The sequence below is a fragment of the Arachis hypogaea genome, chromosome 19 (assembly GCF_003086295.3).
Source record: "Arachis hypogaea cultivar Tifrunner chromosome 19, arahy.Tifrunner.gnm2.J5K5, whole genome shotgun sequence".
Classification (NCBI taxonomy): Eukaryota; Viridiplantae; Streptophyta; class Magnoliopsida; order Fabales; family Fabaceae; genus Arachis; species Arachis hypogaea.
Window position 1 is genome coordinate 156,912,410 of NC_092054.1, and position 22,932 is coordinate 156,935,341.

The window sequence follows — 22,932 nt, forward strand, 5'->3', positions numbered from 1 at the left end:
TCTAATTTGATTTGATTTGATTTGATTTTTTTTGTCAGTGTCTGATTTGATTTGAATTCGATTATATCTCATACTAATCTCACCGATCAAATTTAAATTTAAATTTAAGTTTATTCATAAGAAATTGATTGAATTTGATTCAAAAAAATTTTATTTAAATCAAATCGAGTTAATTATCTTTTATTTGACAGTTTTACGTCCTTTTAACAACAAGATAATAATAAAATTTAAGTTTAAATAAGTTTTTAAACATGTTTTTTTATTTAATCTCTTAAAGTTTGTTTTTGAACCATGAAAATTAAAAAAAAAATGATTTTAGTCTATGTTATTTGTTGGTTTCACCAATGATAGTTTGTTACCCTAAAATTTAAATAGGTTTTTCCATGCACAATAATAATGCAATTTAAATAAGTTTTAATTATTGCTATACAGTTAGCACTTTTATTTAGTCTTTAGAGGGCATCTTTTTAATTTAATTATATAATATTTTGTTAATGAAATCATATCTATTTTGAAACGCATATATAGTAATAGTATATATATGATATGATATGAAGATTTAGAAAGGATATGATCACTTTTCTTTGTGTATTTTAAAGATAAGAGTAAGCAAATAAATAACTTCCTTTTTTAAATTAAAGCTAAGCAAATAAATATAACTAACAAGCATAAATTACAAAACGTTACCAAAAAAAATAAAAAACTAACGGAATGTGGAATAATAAATAGCATAATCAATGATCATCTAGAGACTTAAAAAGATATTAAAAATAATTTTTTTTTTAATTTAAAAAACTGGTCTTCTCCACTATTCATTCCTAAATCATATTACATAAGATTGCCAACAAACTAATCTTCACTAAAGATATGAATCATATGATATCCTTGCTAAATATATATATCAACTGCATACCATGGGTAAAAGTAAAAAATAAAAAACTAAGCTAAGCCCTGTTTGATGGTTTATTGGGAAACCTTAAACTCATTATTCCCTGTTTCCCAATGGTCAGCAACAATTCTTCTCAGCCTAATGACTGGTGCTGGGTCAACACTAATCTTGCATTGGAAGACCTTGATTCTGCCATGGAAAGACTTAGCTTGTCCATCGTGTCTCAAGAAAACTCAGCAGCAGCAAATAGTGTTGACCCTCATGAATATACTTTGACTCATTCCACATTGGAGGAAGCTTCTTCTGAGCATGGGAATCGGAATGTTATGAATAACTATAATAATGGGGCCATTGTTCAAGGTGCTCTTCTTACTTCAAGCCATGACTACAACGGCTTCACTAGTACAGAACAAGAGACTCATGATGTTGAGGAATCAGTTGCACAAAGACTCCGAGGTATCAGGGGACACATGGTTACACTAGCAATGGATCAGTGGGGTTGCCGTTTTCTTCAGGCCATAATTGATAATGGCATTCCCCAAGAAATTGACATGATTCTCGACGAGGTGGAGGATCACACACACGAGCTTATGACTCATCACTTTGGTAATTACCTAATTGAGAAGTTTTTCACATCAGGAAAGCTCACTTTTTATCAATTTCAAAGGATTCTGCTTTGCGTCGTCATGGACGTACAGCAGCTCAAGCATACCTGCATGAACGACCACGGGTAAGTTCTATGTGATTTAATTTTGATTAATTAAACTTAGCTAGTTAAGGTTAAGTGCGATTTTAGTCCCTAACGTAGAGGCCGAACAAAGCCTTTTTTTACTACAAAATCGTTTCTAAGGTTTAACTTAATTTTAAAATAGTTTTTTTTTACCAAATTTTTTATTTTTATTATCAAATTATCCTTAAATAAAAAAATATAAAAGAAAAAAAAAAGGAAAAAACGGGTTAAAGACTTAAGGAAAAGGGGAAAAGGGAATCATGCTTTTGGGGGGAGGGGTGTCAGGGAAGAAGGGGAAAGGAAGGTGGAGAAGGAAAAGAAGGGGGAAGGGGATCAGCAATCTTCTTGCCCAGCTCATTGCCAGCTACGTCCCCGCGTCACGGTGTAGCTATGTCAATGGAATTAGGATCAAGCTGAGTCGTGCCGATTGGTGGAGGTGGCCGAGGGAGGAGTACGATCGCTGGAGCTTGAAGGGGAGAATGGGGAGGCGCCGCTCCAGGCCACGGCGGAGGACGGTAGCGTGAATTTCCAGGAGGTGGTGGACCGACTTGACGTCGATTAGGAGTGCGAACTTGTCTGCGTTCGGGAAGTGAGGCGGTGGTGGTGGTGGTTGGAAGTTTGGAGGTGGTGGTGGTGCCGCTGCTCTTCTTCCTCGTTAGCTCGCCGCTGCTCTTCGTCGCTGGGTTCCAATTCTGTTTCTGATTAAGTTGATTATTCTGTTTCTATTTCTGATTTGTTAATTACATTGTTAGATTGGTTGATTTGTTGATTTTGACTCTGATTATATTTTGATTGATTCCATTGTTTTTCTGTTTTTGTTTTGTTTCTGATTCTATTCTACTCTCTTCTGCTTCTCTGTTTTAGTTTTTTTATATCAATTAATTGAAATTTTGTTGTTGCTGTTGAAATTATATTGCTCTTGTGTTCTTCTACTTCTTTATTTTGATGTTGTTGTGAATCTGTGATGGAGAAGAAAAAGAACTGGGTATTACTGTAACGGAGAAGAAGAACCGGGTATTTTAGTGAAGGGGGAGAAGGGTATTTTGGTCCGAAGGATGATTTTAAAATTAAGTTAAATCTTAGAGACGATTTTGTAGTGAAAAAAAGGCCTGGGACGAAATAAATTTTCAGCCTCTACGTCAGAGACTAAAATCGTACTTAACTCTAATTAACTATAGTCATTGATAATTATAGTTGAACTGTGTTACGTTTTAGTTGTTATTATGTGGTGCAATTAGTCTGATGCATATAAGGTTGTCTGTGCAGAACTAGGGTAGCACAGAAGATGTTAACAAGTCTGAGAGATCCAGTGCATATTGCTTATACTATTAGAAGACTTATGTACATCACTGTGCCACTGCTGAAGAATGCTAATGGCGGTTATGTCATTCAACAGTGCGTGAGAGTTTTCACAGAATCGTGTCAAAAGGTAATGAAACAGTATCCTATAGATACACATGATTATATGCTACGTTTTCTTATATGATTACATGTATTGTTGCACTAGACTCAATAGGATTATCTTTTTTAATAGACCTTTAATTGAAACGGTTCTGCTATTTTAAAAATATTGTTCGTTGTTAACAAAAAAATTACAAAATATATATATATATGTACTGCTACGAAAATCCTGCTAGACTGGCTTCCACTTAAGGTATTCCTGTTTCAACACCGAAGAAATCCAACACTGGTAAACTCATATCTCAAGGGACGGAGGTACCTTAGATTAGAAGCCCATACATAAGTACTGGGACTTAGGACTGCAGGAAATAGGATAGCCACTAGGCCAGCTACTAAATACACACGCACTAAACAATATATGGTGAAAGCATCTTCTCTAGGAGAAAGAAAAAGAAATCCATAATGGCTTACAGGGCTTACCCCTACTCTTATGCTTGACTAGAAATTATGCTTGCTTAACTTGATACTTAAAGAATGAGACTTTTTTATTTTTTCTACTTTTGAAAACTTATTTCTTAGAAGTTGCATATTCTATGATTTATTGTTGTGCAGAAAGTTTGAAAAGAATATGTAAATGAACTTTTTTGTTAGGTTATTTTCGATGAAATAGCAAGGAACTGTGTAGATGTTGCAACAGATAAAAATGGGTGTTCTGTAATTCAGAAATGTATGGCCCATAGCGCGGGAGTCCCCATACTGTTACTAGTTAAAAGCATAATAATAAACTCAGAAATACTCTCAGCAGATCCATTTGGGTTAGAACTCTTCTATTGAACAGTTTGTTCTTTAACCTTAATTCCTTCATCAAATATATCTAAATCTATATTGTATAGTTTAATTTCTCTCTAAAGTTGAGTTTCTTCTTGTGACTGTAGAAACTATGTGGTGCAGTATATAATTAAAAGGAATATACTAGAGCCACCTGTAACTAAAATGATAATACTACATCTTCGCGGTCACTATGCTGAACTCTCTATGAACAGGCATGCGAGCCATGTAATAGAGGTACTGTTTAGACATTCTGAACCCACCGATGTTGACATTATTATTATGGAGCTCGTCAACAGCCCCGACTTTGTCAGTGTCCTTCGACATCCTTATGGGAATTATGTTGCTCAGAGAGCATTGCAATTTTCCACGGTATTTCTAACCTCTTTTGTTGCTACACTCACTGTTTTTTTTTTTTTGTCAAATTAACTTTATCATGGAACATTCTAGAATGGGTCTACAAGACTTATGCCGAAATATTTGTTTACTATTTACTCTTTTTTTTTTCCTTCCCTTCTGTTTGTATTGCAGGGCGTTACGAATAGAACGCTTGTACATAGAATTTTGTCAAATTACGCATATCTGCATGCCCATCCCTACGGTAAAAGGGTCCTAACATATATCAAAGGAATCAGGCGGGGTGGGTAAGGAATGGATTTATAATGTACCACATGTATGTTGTGTTTAGAGTTCTTTTAGGAAGTTTTAAGAGTTTTTTTTTTTTTTTTTTTTTTGAGTTATTGATTTATGAAAAGTAATAGTATTAATATCTGATGTAATTTTTAAAATTAAATTATAGTATTTTAGGAAATTATTTAAATGCTTATAGAGAAGTTAAAAAAAAGACTTTTCTCATAATAAAAAGTTTTTTATCATATTTTTTTAAAATAAACACTTTTAGAACTAAAAAATCAAATACAAAATAAGTTTTTTATAAATTACTCTTAATATAAGTATTTATTATTTAAACTATTTTTTTAAAAAAAAATAATTAAGTTGTCTGTTGTGGACAATTATAATGCTTGATTAAATAAGTTTTGGACACTTATATGCAGTTGTTTTTATAAAGTTGATAGTTGAGAGTCAATAGATAATTTAATAACTTTGACTAAATTGTCATGTAATAATTCTTTATTAATTTTATATAAAAACAACTGTATGTTAATTTCTATCATAGTATAAGATATTTATTTTTTGGTTTTGGTTCTTATAATTTTGTTTATGCATTAAAATTTAAAAATTATCTATATTATAGTCTCTATAGTTAGTTTATTCCATTAAGTATTGACGAAAAACATTAAACATCAACGTAGAAAGTTATCCGATAATGTAACATATAAAATTATAAAAGACAATTTTAAAATTTTATTGAACCAAAATTAAAAAACAAATATTTATAAATGCCTAAACCTTATTTAAATCCCAAACTATAGTTATAGTTATACGGCTCTAAGGTATGCGGGCGGCATGATATTTGTAAAACCTCATGCTAAGCTAGTTAGCTAATTAGCTTTTATCTGTCTGATAGAGTGATGGTTCATTTTTTTTTTCTGAGATAGTGTAAAAAACCTTGGCACGAAATGATCTCTTGGATATCATAAATACATTGACACCTGAATAATTCAATATATATATATAGGATAGGTTGGAAAATACAAGATAGGATAGGATTAGCATCATTAGTACAATTCGAATTATCTCAACAAAATTGCAGCAAAGTATGTTCTCAACAGAGCACAAGCTTCTGAGTTCTACATCTAGAACAGCATCTAGAATCATGCTGAACTCATGCAGGCATAGACACACCAAGCTGAGTGAACTCAACAGGAGGTAAATGCTATGATGCCTATTACATTGTACCTAAGTTACTAGAAAAAGTAAATAAATAATATTTAATAAATTTTAAATGATTTACTTTTTACTTTAAAAGATAAGTTAAGCAATTTAGACACCACAACAAAGCCACCATAAAATTCAGCCAACAGGAAATACAACTCATTCGGAATCCGATGAGTCTGCTGTTGAGCTCTGCCGAACACTTCTTTTAGTTTGCGCACTTGACCTTGATGAAGATTCACCCTCAAAAAAGATTACTTGAGCTTTAGCCAATCTCTCTTCCAAATCCTCTGTGCTAAATTCATCAGTCCCACCAAGTTCATCGAATCCCACCTGTTTACATGCCATTATGAGATTAAAGGGGTAAAATTATAAATGAATAGGAATTAGAGACAGGTAACTATTTCTGTCCAAAAGACCAAAAACAGTGGCATTATATATCACAACCAACACCAAGGTGGTTCAAATACATACCACATAGTCATCCACTTTGGCATTCTTAATGAGGGCAAGAGTTGGAAGAACAATGATCTTGAGCTTCTCAGCCAAAAAAGGACTCTTTTCAGCATTAATTTTCACAAAACGAGTCTCGATATGCTGCTTTGCCAATATACTCAAATGTTTATCAACCACCTGCAATGAACTGTTTCATTGAACTGTTTCTCTGGCATATAATTTGTACATTGTAGAGAATAGAAAAACTAAAAGACCATATGTAAAAGGTATAGACCTTATGAAACCACACTTGCAATTCAGCTTCAACAATGAATCATAAACGACTATCGAAAATTCGGCTCCTACGCAGCAAAATTAATAACTTATTAACTTTCGTTGATAAGAAAACTCACAAACCACCTTAGTTTCGCTATTTGGCGTTCAGTTTACAATTTTTATGCAAAACCTCGTCATTTGACAAGATAATTTGAAGGAAGGAGGGAAGAAAAAAGCGAAGGTGAAATCTTTCAGAACTAAGCTAACCGAATTCACAGTAATCTATCTCAGTTCCAACTTGTAAGATCACGATTCACGTTCAATTTTTACATACATTATCCAAATCATCATCATTTGGAAGAGAATAAAGCATTGATATGAAGTGAAGAAATTGTACCTTGCAGGGCCAGTTTTCGCGGTAGAAATGGCAGACGACGCGCTCGCTGGCCTTGACGACGGAGAAGAAGTCCTTTTCGGAAGGGATCTCGGTGTATTCGCCGTGTCCGAGGGAGATCCAACGGCTCCGCTTCTCGGCCATCTTCTTCATCTGTTGGAGGCGGCGCTCTCTCAGGGCTTCTAGGTCATCAGCGTCTAGGCGGTCGAGGGCGGCGATCTCATCGTCGATCTTGTCCTCAACGGCCTGCACCACCGTCAGCACTTGCTTCTCTATCACCTCCTCAATCTTCGTCTTATCCATCTTCTGCTTTCAAATCTCAAATCAGAACCGACCCGGCAATCGAACTGGGTCACCCCCCGACTGACCCGGTTACAATCGAACGGATGCAAGAAGCACAAGCAGAGGCGGACGGAGAGAAGAAGAACCCGATGCTCCACACCTATAACGGCGACGGTGATGAACCAGAGGACGGCGAGACTGGAAGCGTGAGAGAAATGAGACAATCCGAGAGATCGAGATCCAGGAGGGTGGCAGGGACGAACGATTTTAGTAAATGGGCTAAACGCCTAAACTTTTTTGAATTTGGAACAGAAGAAAAATCTGTAAAATAAATAATTAAATATATGTGAAACTCTTGAAAATTAAAATAGGAGGAGCAAAAAAATTAAAAGGATCAAAAGGGGAAGAAAATCGGCAGTGAAGCAGGGGAAAAATCTGAAAAACGGAACAGAGCAAGAGGGATCGAAGATGAGGATCTACCATGAAGATGAGAGGAGAACGACTGCTGCATCAAATTGATCGAAGGGGATCGCTGGTGCCGCTTGTAGCGGAAGCGCCGAGACGTTGCTGGTATTGAAGACGGATGCTTTGCTGCTCGTCTGTTGCAGGATTCCAATCTGCCAAAATGGAGATGGAGTCTGCCGCCGATTCTTATGAAACAACACTTTTGGCTTTGGATTGATTTTGTTTAGTTTCTCATGTCTACATGGCCTGGAGTTTATTTGGGCCCATTAAATTTTTTTTTCTTTTTATTAACATTTTATTTCTACAACATCTATTTAATTTAATTTTTTCATACCAAAAACAAATAGTTTTATATTCTTATGATAAGTTACACGTACTTAAATACTAATGTAGATTAATTATAATATAATCTAAAATAAATATATGTTATAAGATATATTGTGTTTAAAAAAATAATTTTAAAATGACTAAAATTTTAAAATTCTTAATAAATTTAAATCAAATTTAAAAATTAAAAATTGCTACTAAATTTTACTTAAATGATTATAATTATAATATAATAATAATATAAAATTTATAGTCGAAAATTTTAATTTAACATGCTAATTAATACAATAAGAATATAACTTAATTATTTGTATGTGTTTTTTGTGTTTATTCATTATTTTATTATAAATAATTTTTTCGAATGAATCAATAAATCAATAACTATTAAACAAACATGTTCTATAATTTTATATTATAGCAATAAATATATTCTATATTTTTTATTGTGTTAATGATTTATTGATTAGTTTTTATTGGTGTTGATGAAAGTTGTTCTATAATTTATTAATTTTATTCTAAAACAATTTTTTTAAGTTGAATTACGGTTGGACAAGTTAAATCAATAAACCAGTAAACTAACGACTAAAATCGTTTGATGATCGGTCTGATTCTCAGAATCTTAGTAAATATATATATGTAAAATTCTTATAAATATAGGTGTAAATTATTATTAATTAAATACTAAAAAATAATATTTATTGATTATATATATTATTTAATTTATTTTTAATATATATTTTATAAAAATAATTTATTTAATTGCTAATTTTTAGTATATACATAATATAACGATTAGATGGTACTGATTGAAGAATCAAATTTTCTATTCAAATACCTGAAAAGATAATTTCAACTGCGACAGAAATTTAAAAAAATTAGTTTAGAGAGTTACTTTGGATAATAACATCAATTTTTAAAAAGATCATTAGATTTTAGGTGTCCAACGATGTAATTGGGGGCATTTTTTATAAGAGAATTTATGATTATATTGCTGGAAATGGATGGGACTTCGAATGCATTGTAAATATTATGGGAGAGGACTGACGACCCATTTTCATTGTCTTAACTCTTAAAGATGCTAGAGCCAGATTTAGAAGAGAATATAGTCACGTGATTTTAAAAGTCTAATGGTTTATTTACTATTAGATCAGTTTGTACTATCTACTTAAATCTCTCGAACGATGATAAGATCGAATTTTACTTTAAGATATGGAGACGGACTGTAAATTCGTTGGCAATATGTCTACGCTGGTTCAAATTCAGCTTGATCCAATAATTTGTCGATCCACCATAAAAAGATATAACCATTTGTTGTTCTTGAAAAAGAGAATGTTCCATAGCAAAACCATAATTATGGATTTAATGTACGAGATCTTGTAGTACTTATCAATGAGGCCTTATCGATTAGTATTATATAAAAGAAATCCATTATAGATAGTAATATAATTAGATCTGCTCTTCCACTCAACACCGTTGAATCACTAAAGCCGACTTTCCCTGCTCGACGGGTGAATCTTGTAGTCAAGCTCCCTTCTGCCTTTGCACTCGGGGGCTAATCTCTATCTAACCCGAGAAAACTTTTGCATGCCTCCGTTACTTTTTGGGAGGCCTACGTCCCATAAAAATTGTCTACCTGAGACGGTCTCTTGGCCCGTAAGTCCTGGCACAAGGTTACTTTAAGATTTGAAGCCTTGAAAATTTCTAAAGAATTCGAAATTTTTGCTTGTTAGTTGCTAAGAAGGCACTGTTCACTAATGAGCTCTGTTTTAAAAAAATGTGACTTTGGATAATTTATACAATATTTATAGATTTTCATGAGTTTTTACTCTACATTTTTTCATAGCTCCAAAGTTACTCATAAAATGTAAAAGATTATAGACAAAAAGTTGAGCTCAAATAACTTTTTCACTTTATTTCTTTATTTCTGATTCTTTATTTATCGGTAAATTTATCTTTCTAATCCCATATCAAAGTAGTCTAGTGACCCCTCCTTTTTTCTAGCACTATAAATTCACGGTGTTTTCATTGGTATAAGTTTATTTTTGAAGAGATAGAGCTCTTGATGAAGGAAAAATTTATAAACTAACTCTATTTGGCCAAAGATTATCAGCTGACCCAAGCTGAATTATCCTGGATAAAGAGAAAGATGTAATTTCGTGGAGAAACAAATGCGTTGATTGTCCTCAATAAAAGACATAAAGGTGACACGTAGAGGAATCTTCAAAGATCACAAAAAAAATTCGATAGTGACATTTGTTAATCTTTGGATATTCTTTTGGATTTGGATTTGATATTGGATATGGATTTTGTTCATTTAGAAATAAAAGTTGATCAGAAATAAAATATTATAGAATAAAACGAAAACCATAATTTCCTAAACTTTATTTTTTTTTTTATAAATGATGTACAAATTTAAGTTTAGTTCCCTTAAAGTTTCATTTTATTATTTTTCTATTGCAAAATTATTTTTTGATCCTTTCGTAAAATTTAACCTAGTTTTGCTCCTAAAGTTAACTCAAAAATGATATTGGTCATCAAAATCAATTATCATAATAAAATATATATTAAAATATAAATATATATTAAAATAAATTAATTACATATATATTTATAAATACATGATAATTAATTTTTTAGTGTATTAATAATATTTTTATATGAAAAAGACGATGTAAACAAAAAATTATCCCAAACATTTATTTCTAAATATGGCAGCTTTACATGCTAGTTGCTACACGACAATGTCATTTTCACATGTGTGCACATGGACATTGTTATAAGAGACGAAAAAATTTTAAATGTACCGAAAAATACCGATATTTTAATTATTTTAACCGTTGATTTCAATTAATATATATTATATATATTTTTTATAATTCAAATCAACGTTTAAAATAATTGGAATACCGATATTTCTGATATATTTAAAACTCTTCCGATACGGAAAAATCATGTACTTTAGATCTCGACCTAGGAAGTTAACAACTCTATGTAGAATCCTAGGTATAACATTCACTATATGGTTAATTATTTGACGCGATATATTTAGCCACCCAAAATTATTGATTATTTCTTAATTTTTTCTACATAATTTTGTGTCTCTTACAATTTAAGTATAAATCAACTTACAAGTTCATTTGTCACTGATAAAGAAACTATAGTTTGGTCTGTTTGCAAATTGCAGAACATCAAACATATCATGAAGAGAAGTCAAAACCGGGAGAAAATCTTCATCAATTATTATGTCAAATAATAATTTCCATTAACATTTTTAAACAATATGTGAACAATATGAATTAATAGGATTAAAAGAGTAAATTAATTTTAAATTTAATTAGTAGTATTAAATTAGGATATAGTAAATTAATCTTAAATTTAATTAATAGCATTAAATTAGGATATAATGTATTTTTATTTGATTAATAGTTGTTCATGTTGTTCAAAATAGTCATTGTTTACTTAACATTTACTAAAAAAGTCTAGAGAGGCAACAATTTTTGTGTTTTGTGACCAACACTTAACCATCACAAGAAAAGCGAGTGATTTTCCACCATTAGATGTAATCTCACATCATTAAAAATACTATTGATCGCCAATTGATTACAAAACACAAAAGTTACCGGCTCTAACACTCCTCCTAATTTATTCCTCATAAAATGATTAAAAATCTAACATCCAACAAACATTGGCATTACTAACAAGAACACTTGGAATCAGGAGGTGACACATAAACACCAAACCATCTCAGATAACACTACTCCTACAAGCACAAAACACAAACACATACAGATACAAATAAACACTACTATTCTTATTCTAAGTGGCTTGCATGCTGTCTAATATATAATTAATTGATGAGTTCATAATTCTTCAAGGGCATTTGGGCTTTCCCTTCTTGTTAACCTTGTCCCTGTAGCAAGGGCATTCGTGCTTGTTCCCATAGGTGCCAGAAGGAACACACTTGCATTCTTGGCAGCAAATCCCACAGTACTTTAAGCACCTGTCTTTAACCCCAGCAACAGAGCACCTATTTGAGCACTTCTTCCCGCAATATGCTGCCATTGAAAGAAAAATAACTCATTCAACACCACAATAAACAAAGTAACAGATCTTGGTTAGCTACAGTGACTGTAAATCTTACATGCATCTTCGTAGGCAGTGGCTGGTTCCAACAAAGACGAGCTTAAAAGAAGAAAACAGAGCAGCAGTGTAACGAAAATAAGCTTCATTTTTTTTTTCACTCTAAGTTTGGTGGTAAATTGAAGTATGTTAGAAAGTAGAGGAATTCAGCAAATGTTGCTGGCTGGAACCTCAAGAGGGGGTGGGGGTGTGTATCAATGTTACAAGTGGATTTATTTATACTGATCCAGCTTCATACATGGCGACAAATTGTTGTAACGGAATAAAATATTTTGGTCACGGTAAAATAATAATAATAATAAAAATTCACTTTGCCCTAATTTGTACAATGTGTAATTAGATTTTATCAACTTTTTATAGCGTCTATTTTAAGATTTTTAACATCTTTCCTTCTACGTATACATAAAAAATTATAAATCAGTTATTTATATAAAATATCCATTAAAATATAAAATATCTATTGAAAAATAAAATAAATTAAATAATAAATATATTTATGTATAAATATATAATAATTAATTTAATAGTTGATTTTTTATATATAATATTTTTGTTCTTTAAATCATTATTTCTTATTAGCCCAAAAAGAAAAAAAAAAGGAAAAAGTTTACTTTAATTCTTTTTTTAATACTTTGAATCATATATATTTTAATCTCTACCTTACAAAAATGAGAGCAATTTCAAATTAAAACCCTTTTTTATGAAAAAAATTAGTTTATTTTCATTAACAATAGATAAAACCTTGGCAAATAGTAGAAGCATAATTTAAAAAAAAAATCGTTCAGGAGATCATTTTGTACAATCCAATGATTAAAAGTTACCTAAACAATTTTCATAACTTAAAAATATCATGTTCTCTTTCGAGTTCTGCTAGAGAGCCAATGGAATATTTGTATAATGTGTAGAATGGACTATTTATTTGGTCCAAGAGTTAAAAAATGAACATCATCTATACCATGTCATGAAACCACTTATCCCAAAAATTTAAGCTAATGGAAAAAAGTAACACTAATGATTATATCTCTAATACTGAATCGAACATCTTTAAACATCTATTGTACTTATTATACAACTATTCTATTGACTCCCTATACTTTCTCTTTCGGATTATAGTCAATTTACAATTATTTCTAAAGGTGTGCAGTATCACCAACTGAATTTAATTAGTTAGTTTAAACTCAGCTTGATCAATATAATAATACTATGCTAATAAATAAATAAAATACAAAAAATGATTAAAAAGTTGAAAATATTGAAGATTTCAAAAACAATCCACAAGTTATGATATGTATAGAGAACCATGCATGCTTAATATGAAACACACCTTCGAAATAAATTAGACAATACATTCATATTCATATATATTTAATTATTTATCTATAGCAATGAAATATAAAGATTCTGGAGAAAGCAGGAGTAGTTGGCGCTTCATGGATGATACAATAAATATTACAATGAGGCGGTGGATTGTATTAAGCAAGAGGAGACAGCCTGCGATGGTTAATGAACTGCCCACGCGTTTTCTGCACCTACGAACCCTTCTGCTCCCTTCCTTTCCCTTTTGTCCTCTTCCGCTTCATTCTCACTCAATTACTTACCAACTTTTTCAGGATCTTTCATCTTGTAATATTTTTTCCTTCAATTGTTTAAAGCAAAATAATGATATCCTATATCTAGATATACCTTCACAATACAAACACCAGTCATCTCAAGATAACATAACGAAAAATCTAGAAACCATCACAAGCGCACATGGGTTTCCCTGACTAAGCAATAAAGTAGTATGATCTCTCACAACTTTGAAACACCTTTGAACAAAAGCAAGAATTGCACATATTTTAGGCTTTAGCACTTCCTGTTTTGCATTAACAACAATAAATAAAAGTGACCACTTGTTGTCCCTACAGCACAAATTCATTTAACACTTGTGTATTAGAGCCATACAGCTCACACATGAAACTTTATTATTATTATTATTTATTACAGTAATAGAGAATGCAGGGCCATTGAAGAAGCTTAGAAACCGTAGTGTATTTCCCACAAATATAGACCTCCGGTTGAACAATAGTTGCGTCTACAAGTTGGAATTTTCGGCTAACTCCACAGTAGTCTTTGAGATTTGCAGTTTTTATTATTTTAATTTTTTAAATTTAAAATTTATTATACTGATTCTCGAGATCTAGCTCTAAACACCATATTGGTCCTGGGATCCTTTTCAACATTGAGTCGACGAACGGAATGTTAAGCTAGTTCTAACTTGCCACATTAGACACATGACTAAATAATATCGTTTTGTTTTAGTGTTTAAACAAGACAAAAACAAGGTCATTTTGAAGAATGAGAGGAGATAAAATCGATTGGCACATCATATAAATTCTTCTTTATCTTTTTATTTTTGTCTTGTTTAACCGCCAAAACAAAACAACACCGTGTAACCATGTTCAACGTGGCGAGTTAAAGCCAACTCAATACTTCATTCGCTGACTCAATGCTAGAAAAGTTCTAAAGACTAATATGGTACCCAAAAGTGAATTTTGAAGACCAATATACTAAATTTTGAATTTAAAAGCCCAAAATAAAAAAAGCTGTGAATCTAAGGAACTATTTGGGGATTTAGTTTGGAATCTCCACTCTCTGGCAACAGTTGTACTTCCCACGTAAACATGGGATTTCAATGTATGGCAAAGCAGCAGAAAAATTAACAACAAATAAAATAGCTAACAGTTATACAGCATTCAAGCTAAAAATCACAAATTACACCAAATATCACCTCCTAATTCAAAATGTTAAGACAATAGGATGTCTATATCTCTTCCCAATTATGCATTATGTCCTTTATTTTTTTTAAAAAAAAAATCTGGCATACAAATATTATGTTAATATAGAATCTAAGAAAGAGTTGCACCCCAAAGAGTGTAATATATGTAATTGAACCTGATATAATCAGTAACTGTTTCCACAGTTTAAACCCATAACTTTAAAATCACACAGAGAATATTCAACCCTTACTCTAAGACTCCCCTTGGCATTATGTACATAATTTAAACTTAAATAACATGACACTAAATTGCCCATACTTAAAATTCCAACCAATCCATTTATCAGTTACTCAATTTCACTCAATTTTTTTTCTTTGTGATGTATGTATTTAATTAGTAGGTCAAAGTAAAGGATAAAATTTAATCAATTAAATTTTGTATGTTGTAGACGAGCTTCATATATAAAACTATGACTTAAACTCCAAAATAGTTCTTGAGATTAGCCGTGTGGATTAAACTAGACTACGAGATCTCAGTTGCACCAATTTCATTTTTGATATAGGCAAAAATGCACTGCGTTAGTCCATAGTCTCATGAGGAGTCACTTCGGAAAAACTTGAGGGGTTAACATGTTATACTTTTGCCAATATTAGGGACCAAATTGGTGTAATTGGGATTTCGATGACTATTTTAATGCATGGGACCAATCTGAAGGACCACTTTGGAACTTAATGAAATTAAATTATTCCCAACATATCCTAGGTTCTAAGGACATCTAACAATGGCATAAGAACTTAAACCCTCGCGTCATATCTGCAAGCAACTATAGTCAATACAAGATTTACAAGGAGGAGGAGGAGGAAGTTTGAATTTACACTAGCTGGATAGTTACATTGCGAGAACGCAAAACTTACTGCCTTGTAACCAATATCAAGCTCCCATACTTTGGAATGCAAAAGGGCGTTGCTCATCAAAATCATCCTTGGTATGGTCAACAGATGCTAGAAGGTTAATCTGCAAACATTGACAATTAAAAAAAGGGGTGAAAATTATAAGAAAATTGTTTCTCCCAAGTCCCAATTACCAAAGTGAATATTTCCTTTCTCCACCTTTTGAATCTTAAAATGGTATAATGAACAAGAAGGCAATTACCTCAGTTTGGGAAGTAACAAAAATGACTCAAAAATAATAAGGAAAAGAATAACACTTTACTATCTATCTAACGGTAAAAGAAAATGGAGAAATATCTAAATTATTGAAGTACAAATACATCTTCATAATCACATGCACTTTAAGAAAACAAGGGACAAACCTTGACAATCTCAGACTTGGAGCCTGGGCGCATGTAGGCCGCTAACACACTCATATTGAAGTCCTGCATTCATCATTAAGTAAGAGAAACAAGGAAAATTCAAATTAACAATACACTGTGGTACCATATCCTATTTGATAATAACAATAGAAAAAGAAAACTTGTATAACATGAGTTAGTTCGCAAAAATATAAAATAACTACTTCCTGATTTTTCAGCACAACATTTACAATGCCTTGCAGTTCAATCCTAGGAATCTTATAAGAAGTTGCTAATCACACAGAAAGCAACCTTAAAAGAACCTTAACATTTTTGTTCACAAGAATAATAGTTAAGAAAACAAAAAATGATGACATGCATAAATTCAATAAAACAATAATTGCAATAATCATGCCTTAATGGAATTTCATGAAACAGAAGACATCCAACAAAAACTTCAAGGCACTTATTGAATGTATAAAAGAGATACCTGAAGAGATCACACATGGGAAACACAGGAGAAAAAATTACATTACAAATATGAATGACTGAACTATTGAACTACTGTGGCATGACAAGATCACTTCGGCATAACCATGACAATCAACAGGTATAAGAAAAACAGAACCTACCCTGAAAGGATCACCCCTCAAAGATTGAACAAACATGGAACTTCCTAAGCTTCTTCCCTGCATAGAAAGTAAATGATTAGTACAAAATGGAAGAATATTCAATAAAACATGCACATTGGTTAGTCATTTCTGTGCATCTCATTGCTAGCTTAACACATTTCTTGTTTGGCATGAGAAATAGGAGAGACGTAAACACATAAGGTTGGAAAGTGAATGTTAGCTTCATAAATGGCCCAGCAAAGCAGCACACTCATTTGAAGATAGATATACCTCAAGTGATATATCTCTCAAGCGTCTCCCTGTTTGAGCACAGCAAATACGAACAGCATGTTCATCACAACTCCCACTTATAATGTAGTCCCTCCCATTCATGTAATATGAACGGGTGTAGTTCTGGGAACTTCCAGTGGAAGCAATATCAAAAACCAAGTGAAGCCTACCATCAACAGCCAAAAGTTGTCTAACCTGCAAAAATTAACAATCGTCTAATTAAAATATTTATTACAAAATAATTTTTCCCAAATGAAAAAGCGACAAGCATATGGACAGTCATTTAAAACTTCTGTACATAGAAACCAACGGTTTATACTTTATTAAAGCTGAAGTGGATTTCAAGTGGTATGCATAACCTATCCAAGTAAAATCATATGCAATACAGAGTATCTAACCATGCTAAATAAGTAAAAGTTACCTCATTATCAACTGCTGATGCAAGAATATATTGGTCATCTGGAGAAAAGCAAACCATCACATTTCCTCTAGAGCTTGAAGCAGTGAAGCAAGGATGTATTGGTTTCTGTCTCAAGTCCCACATCTTGACATCATGATCAAACGAGGAAGTAGCGAAAATTGACGGGGAATGATTTGCAAATTTGACAACATTAATATGCCCATGATGCATATCAGTGAAAACTTGTAAGCGCTTTCCAATGTTGATGTCATACAGAGCAACATTCCTTGAGTAACCACTTGCAAGGAATAGTTCATCCGAGGCATTAACATGAACAGATGTCAACTGGTCAAATTCATCAAATGTAACACCACTAGAATTTCCATATACGCTAGTTGTTGTTTTAGGTGTCTGGTGGATGTTATACAATTTCAAAGAACCATTGTCGGAACCTGCTATAAGCTGACATACAACAAGGAAAGACATCAACATCATTCCCATTCAAACAAAAAACACATGATTGGCATATTATCTAAGACTAACTAAAAGTAATGGATAGCTCACTCGATTAATACATGTTATAACTTATAACGAGTAATCCTTACTGCCATAACGATAATGTTAATAGAAATATAAAATAGTAATAAAATAAAATTATTATACTAAAAGTAATTATTAAATATATAAATAAATACTTCTTTCAATATATTTAAAGTAAAATTAATTAAACTATTACATTTGAAATAATAGACTTTTGAATATTTATATTAATAAGATATATTTTCACTTTAAATTACATCTTATTTTGTATTTATTATAATTTATATTAAAAATAGCAAATAGTGAATATCAAATATATAGTAAAAAAATATATATTTAAAAATACTTATATTTTATATTTAAACAGAAATTATATTTTTATTTGTAATTTCCGTTTTACTAGTTTTATACTTTTAATATAAGTATATGCATATTTGTAACACAATATCTCAATATAGTAACATTCAAACACTATAATATTAAAACTTTTATCAGGTCTCATATAATTAGGCATAAAAATATACAATCACGCCAAATCCTATCAGGCTTGTTAAATGACAGTCAACATTCTGTTACATGATGTAGCTGCTACTAGATAATATGCATAATAATTTTCCATACAATAAGCACATACCTTAGAAGGGTATTTCTTGAGCCAACAAAGACCCAAGACACTATTCATTGCTCCAAGTGATGGGATATAACTCACAACATGTTGATTCTCATGGTTGATGACAACTACTTCACCATCTAGAGTTCCAAAGACCATCAAGCTGGAGTCAGATGGATGGTACTCAAACTGCCTTGGACGTAAGCTCCTGTCCAAATTACATTCTGACAGAGAAAGGGGATGCAAGGAAGGCCAAGTTGAAGACCCCATTTTAGCCGCAGAAAGTGATCTAGTATAAAAATATTGAGAATTTCCAGAAGGATATGATGGCAGAGACTTAGAAGTATGCACTTTATTGTGGCTAGATTTTATTTCCCGTGTTTGTAAGATACTTACAACACTCTGTTTGTGCTTCCGTTTATATGGAAGGTATTCAAAGTGTTGAGGAACTATTTCACTAGCCCTTTCCCTGTCAATTTTTCTGATAGGCAGATTATCTAAAATTTTCAAATTTGGTAGTGAAGCTATCATGAATTCTCTATAATGTTTCTCATAGCATATTGGTGATGTATGACAAGACATATACTTCATAGAAACATCGGCAATATTCCATGAAAAGGAACCTTGTGATGACTCTGCTCCATCTTCATTTTGTAACATGAACTGCCAAAATTAAAGATGAAGAACGATTTTGAAGTAATAGCTTTAGTAATGCAGACATCAGAAACTATATAATAAAGGGGCTCTTTATGCATTTTGACAGTAATCATTTTATGGATACCTCATTCTGAAAAGGTAGTTGTAAATTCCACCCCGAAAAGCTATCTGACTGCCAGGATCTATGATTGTGGTTAGTAAAGTCATCTTCACTATCATCTGATGAATCTTCAACCATGCTTTGAATATTTTCATCAAAGGAATAAAAACTTATCAATGGATCTTCAGCACTTAGGTTAGGTTCTGTCAGTTCCCTTGTTTCAGTGCATAATTCACCAACAAATGGAGCTTTATTTAGAAGGCTACAATCTGCAGTGTCATCTGACTTCCCACTGGTTGAGAGAAGAGATATTCCAGCATCATTGCAACACTGCCAATACTGAAACCTTAGTTCAATCAAAGAAGGAAGCTTAGAGAGAGCTGCAACAGTTGTCCATAGATTTGTAATCCGTGTCTCACACATCGAGAGGCACATTAGACGGGGCATGCAATTAAAGCATTCCTCTCGGAAACTGGTAAGCGAAGAACTGAAATCAAGATTAAGGGTGTGCAAGTGCATGAACTCCCCCACCAAGTTCAGCTTACGGAAATGTGAAAATTTCAATGTCAAAACTTGGCATGCCAAACCTCTTTGTGAGATATCCCTAATGAAAGCTCAACATTAGTCATGAAGCACCATACGTGACAAAAACCTAAAAATCCATAAACTGCATCCATCAAGTTAACGTCTCCACATAATAAATGAACCATCCATGTTTCAGATAAAGAGCTAAACCAAATCAGTATATATCATCAACAAGAATAAAGCAACTCATATAGTTATGTAATTTGCCAATGTAAATATGCCAAAGGTAAACCTACTCCAGAGATCAGAAAATCATAAGTTCCCAAAAGTGCAACAAAATTATAAGCAGGAATGATTCATTTTATGCTATAGAAAGGAAAAGAAATATACTAAAGTTCAAACAATGATTTGGAAAACTAGATAAAGCAGAAGTGGCAAAACCCAAAATATGAAGGCCCAACATGGCATAGATATGTAAGTTCATCCTGCATCTTAAATTCTCTAAAACTGTAATATAAAAGTGACTAAACAATCAGCAATTATCTCATCTTCACAAAGATAATCCATGACAAGCACCATGATATACCGTAAGAAGTCCCTTCCAACAGACAGATCTTGTAGATTGACTACTCGAAGCTTTTGTTTAATAGCACGCATCAATGATAATGCATATGCTCCATTTAATACACATGCTGATTCAGTACGTACATCAACAGCTTCGATTTCGGAATTATCAAGGTCCGTACATATATCAAGAAGTGGAGCAAAATCAATATCCCTAAGGTCATCAATTAAAATCTCCAGGCTGCAGAGTTCACGGCAGGACTTTTTCCGCTCAGCCTGCACAATACAGGTGTGGTTTAGCTTCTTACTTCAATACACTGTCCCCACGCAGGGACCAGCAATGACCAACAAAATTGAGAGAAGCAAAAGACAAAATGCTGTATAATAAATTACAGTTAAAAAATGGTTGAGACCAAAATTCTAATATAATTAAATAAACCACAGACCTTGAGAAGGCTTGACAAAATAGCAGTGTTAGGCAAAACGCCATGTCTCCTGCAAGAATCAGTATAGCTGGAAATAACAAGACAAACAGCAAGTTCATATTAGTAAAAGAGGGAATAATCAAATATAGTCAACGAATTGAATCAAAAGCATGTGCAAAACCAAGCTTGATTCCGATAACAATGAGCTGTGTATGCATAACATCAGCTACAGCTAGATGAAAATACAGTATCATAACATGATATCATTATGCAAGGACATTGATATTCATATTCACATAATTTTGCAGAAAACATGCAACTAACCAACAATTATGTTTCAAATAACCGACCAAAAAAAGAAGAATAAAAAACGAATTAGGAAACACATACAACAACTTCTAAGAACACAAGCACGAGCATAAGAGCCCAATTTTGGTTTGATGAAAGTGTGCGTGGCGTACCTGTCTTCCAAGGTTTGGATGTCTAAAGCCATGGATGGTGATCGAGCTTCGCCTTGTGAATGAAAAAGCTCTCCGATCAACTGTTCCACAAATCAAAGTGGAAAATGAAGACGTGGAACAGAATTGGATAAGAAAAACAACGATTTCTCAATGCAAAAGCGCAGGTTGCGGTTCATTGAACTGTTTTCTTTTTTCTCTCTTCTTTTCTTCATCACCGCCAGGTTCTCCTTTCAGCCGGTGAGTCTTCTAAATTTGGGCCTTTGGCCCATGAATCAAGAGAATGCCATCGATTATTGGACCAAATAAGAGCCCATTTATGAAAGTTAGAAAATGAAGCCCAATACTCGTGTATATTTTTAAGAATCTAATTATCCCAATCCAGCCCAACATACGTCCCACGAAAAAAATATGGGTCTCCAATCCGGATGAGAGTTCAAGTCCAAAAAAATATCCTAATGAGAGTTTCTTCTTAAAACTTAAAATCTTACTTGGAAATTACTAAAAAAAAAAATCTTACTTAAAATAATACTTTAAAAAAACTCGACAACCAGCAAAATTTATTGTTTTTTACCAACACTTTGAGTTATTAATCAAATTTCTTTAGTACTAGAAGAACACATTTACACATTTGTGATTCATGATCTTAAGATCAACTTAAGGTCCCCAGTCCAAAACAAATATATAAAAAACTTAGGGTCAAATAAATTCAATGACGTAATACAGGAAACTATATGATTATTGTAAGTGAAAAGGCAGACCAAAAATATAAAATAAAAGCCGTTAGTAACATTTGCCTGTTCCCTTTGTTTTAATTTTTTTTTTTTGGTGACTGACTTTGTTTTAATTAAAACTGAACTAAATTTACTCAATCTCAATAAAAAATTAGGATGTTTTAAAAAGGAGCAAGAAACAAGAGGGTTTAGTTAGGTTACAAAAATATCAAGGGTTTAGCATAAGCCATTGAATGTGGGATTGAGACTTTAAAATCCAAATGCCAAATTCTGTTACTCAAGTATCCAACCTTAATGGCCCCTCCATTCCGTCATTTCAGACTCGACAGCTACAAATTATTTGTTTTAAAAAGGTAAAAATAAGAAATAAATATATAAAAGAAGAAGAAAAAGTTGACCACCCTCCACTTTTAAATGAGGTCCTCCTTGTCATTGGTCTCGTTGCTCTCTTCGTATGAGATTAGTTGTAAAGCTGAGCCCACCTCTTCATTTGTCAAGATCAAGAGGATGACCCAATTGTTTAACTAAGCTATACCTATCATTTAAAAACTACAAAGATATAGCTATAAAAAAGAATCTAAAAAATATGGATAACAAATATATTTTTTAACAAAAATATTAGGGTAAAAAACAAAAATAAGCCAAGGAAGAAAATAATTTACGTGAATAAGCCAAAACAAAAATTGCTTCATGAATCCACCAATGCACGTTTATATGTAGTTCGAACCAACTTGGTTCGAACTCCATTTCTACATAATTCGAACCAGCTTGGTTCGAATTATACACAAACATACGCACACACATAATTCGAACCAGCTTAGTTCGAATTACACAGAAACACATGCACACACTAATTCAAACCAGCTTGGTTCGAATTACACACACAATAATTCATGGTATAATTCGAATTATGCTGTTAAAAAATTAAAAAATATATATTTTATTTCATACGTTAAAAAAAAGC

The 22,932-nt window shown here is 32.3% G+C and overlaps 4 protein-coding genes across 5 annotated transcripts; 1 reads left to right on the plus strand and 3 right to left on the minus strand.

Annotated features, from left to right (window-relative positions):
* Window positions 1-986: 986 nt before the first annotated feature.
* On the plus strand, window positions 987-5,058 carry LOC112777187 (pumilio homolog 12). The gene is made up of 5 exons (XM_025821492.2): window positions 987-1,619; window positions 2,886-3,048; window positions 3,672-3,835; window positions 3,956-4,220; window positions 4,380-5,058. The coding sequence occupies exons 1-5, from the start codon at window positions 1,003-1,005 to the stop codon at window positions 4,494-4,496; spliced, it is 1,326 nt and encodes a 441-aa protein (XP_025677277.1). The 5' UTR covers window positions 987-1,002; the 3' UTR covers window positions 4,497-5,058.
* A 396-nt stretch (window positions 5,059-5,454) lies between these two features.
* LOC112776250 (thioredoxin domain-containing protein 9 homolog) lies at window positions 5,455-7,775 on the minus strand. Its single transcript, XM_025820328.3, has 4 exons — window positions 7,552-7,775; window positions 6,793-7,392; window positions 6,159-6,317; window positions 5,455-6,017 (listed from the first exon to the last, which is right to left on the minus strand). Exons 2-4 carry the CDS (start codon window positions 7,090-7,092, stop codon window positions 5,844-5,846), a joined length of 633 nt encoding a protein of 210 aa, XP_025676113.1. The 5' UTR covers window positions 7,093-7,392; window positions 7,552-7,775; the 3' UTR covers window positions 5,455-5,843.
* A 3,631-nt stretch (window positions 7,776-11,406) lies between these two features.
* LOC112775518 (peamaclein) lies at window positions 11,407-12,210 on the minus strand. The gene is made up of 2 exons (XM_025819177.3): window positions 12,005-12,210; window positions 11,407-11,918 (listed from the first exon to the last, which is right to left on the minus strand). Exons 1-2 carry the CDS (start codon window positions 12,090-12,092, stop codon window positions 11,734-11,736), a joined length of 273 nt encoding a protein of 90 aa, XP_025674962.1. The 5' UTR covers window positions 12,093-12,210; the 3' UTR covers window positions 11,407-11,733.
* Window positions 12,211-15,169: 2,959 nt separating this feature from the next.
* LOC112775517 (protein DWD HYPERSENSITIVE TO UV-B 1) lies at window positions 15,170-21,481 on the minus strand. Of its 2 annotated transcripts, none has more exons than XM_025819174.3 (10): window positions 21,238-21,481; window positions 20,798-20,864; window positions 20,374-20,627; window positions 19,287-19,866; window positions 18,530-19,168; window positions 17,377-17,817; window positions 16,956-17,150; window positions 16,686-16,742; window positions 16,075-16,137; window positions 15,170-15,776 (listed from the first exon to the last, which is right to left on the minus strand). In XM_025819174.3, the coding sequence occupies exons 1-10, from the start codon at window positions 21,267-21,269 to the stop codon at window positions 15,693-15,695; spliced, it is 2,412 nt and encodes an 803-aa protein (XP_025674959.1). In that variant the 5' UTR covers window positions 21,270-21,481; the 3' UTR covers window positions 15,170-15,692. The 2 variants fall into 2 exon arrangements, with proteins under 2 accessions (XP_025674959.1, XP_072083206.1); XM_072227105.1 differs by having other exon boundaries at window positions 20,496-20,627; window positions 21,238-21,446.
* Window positions 21,482-22,932: the final 1,451 nt, after the last annotated feature.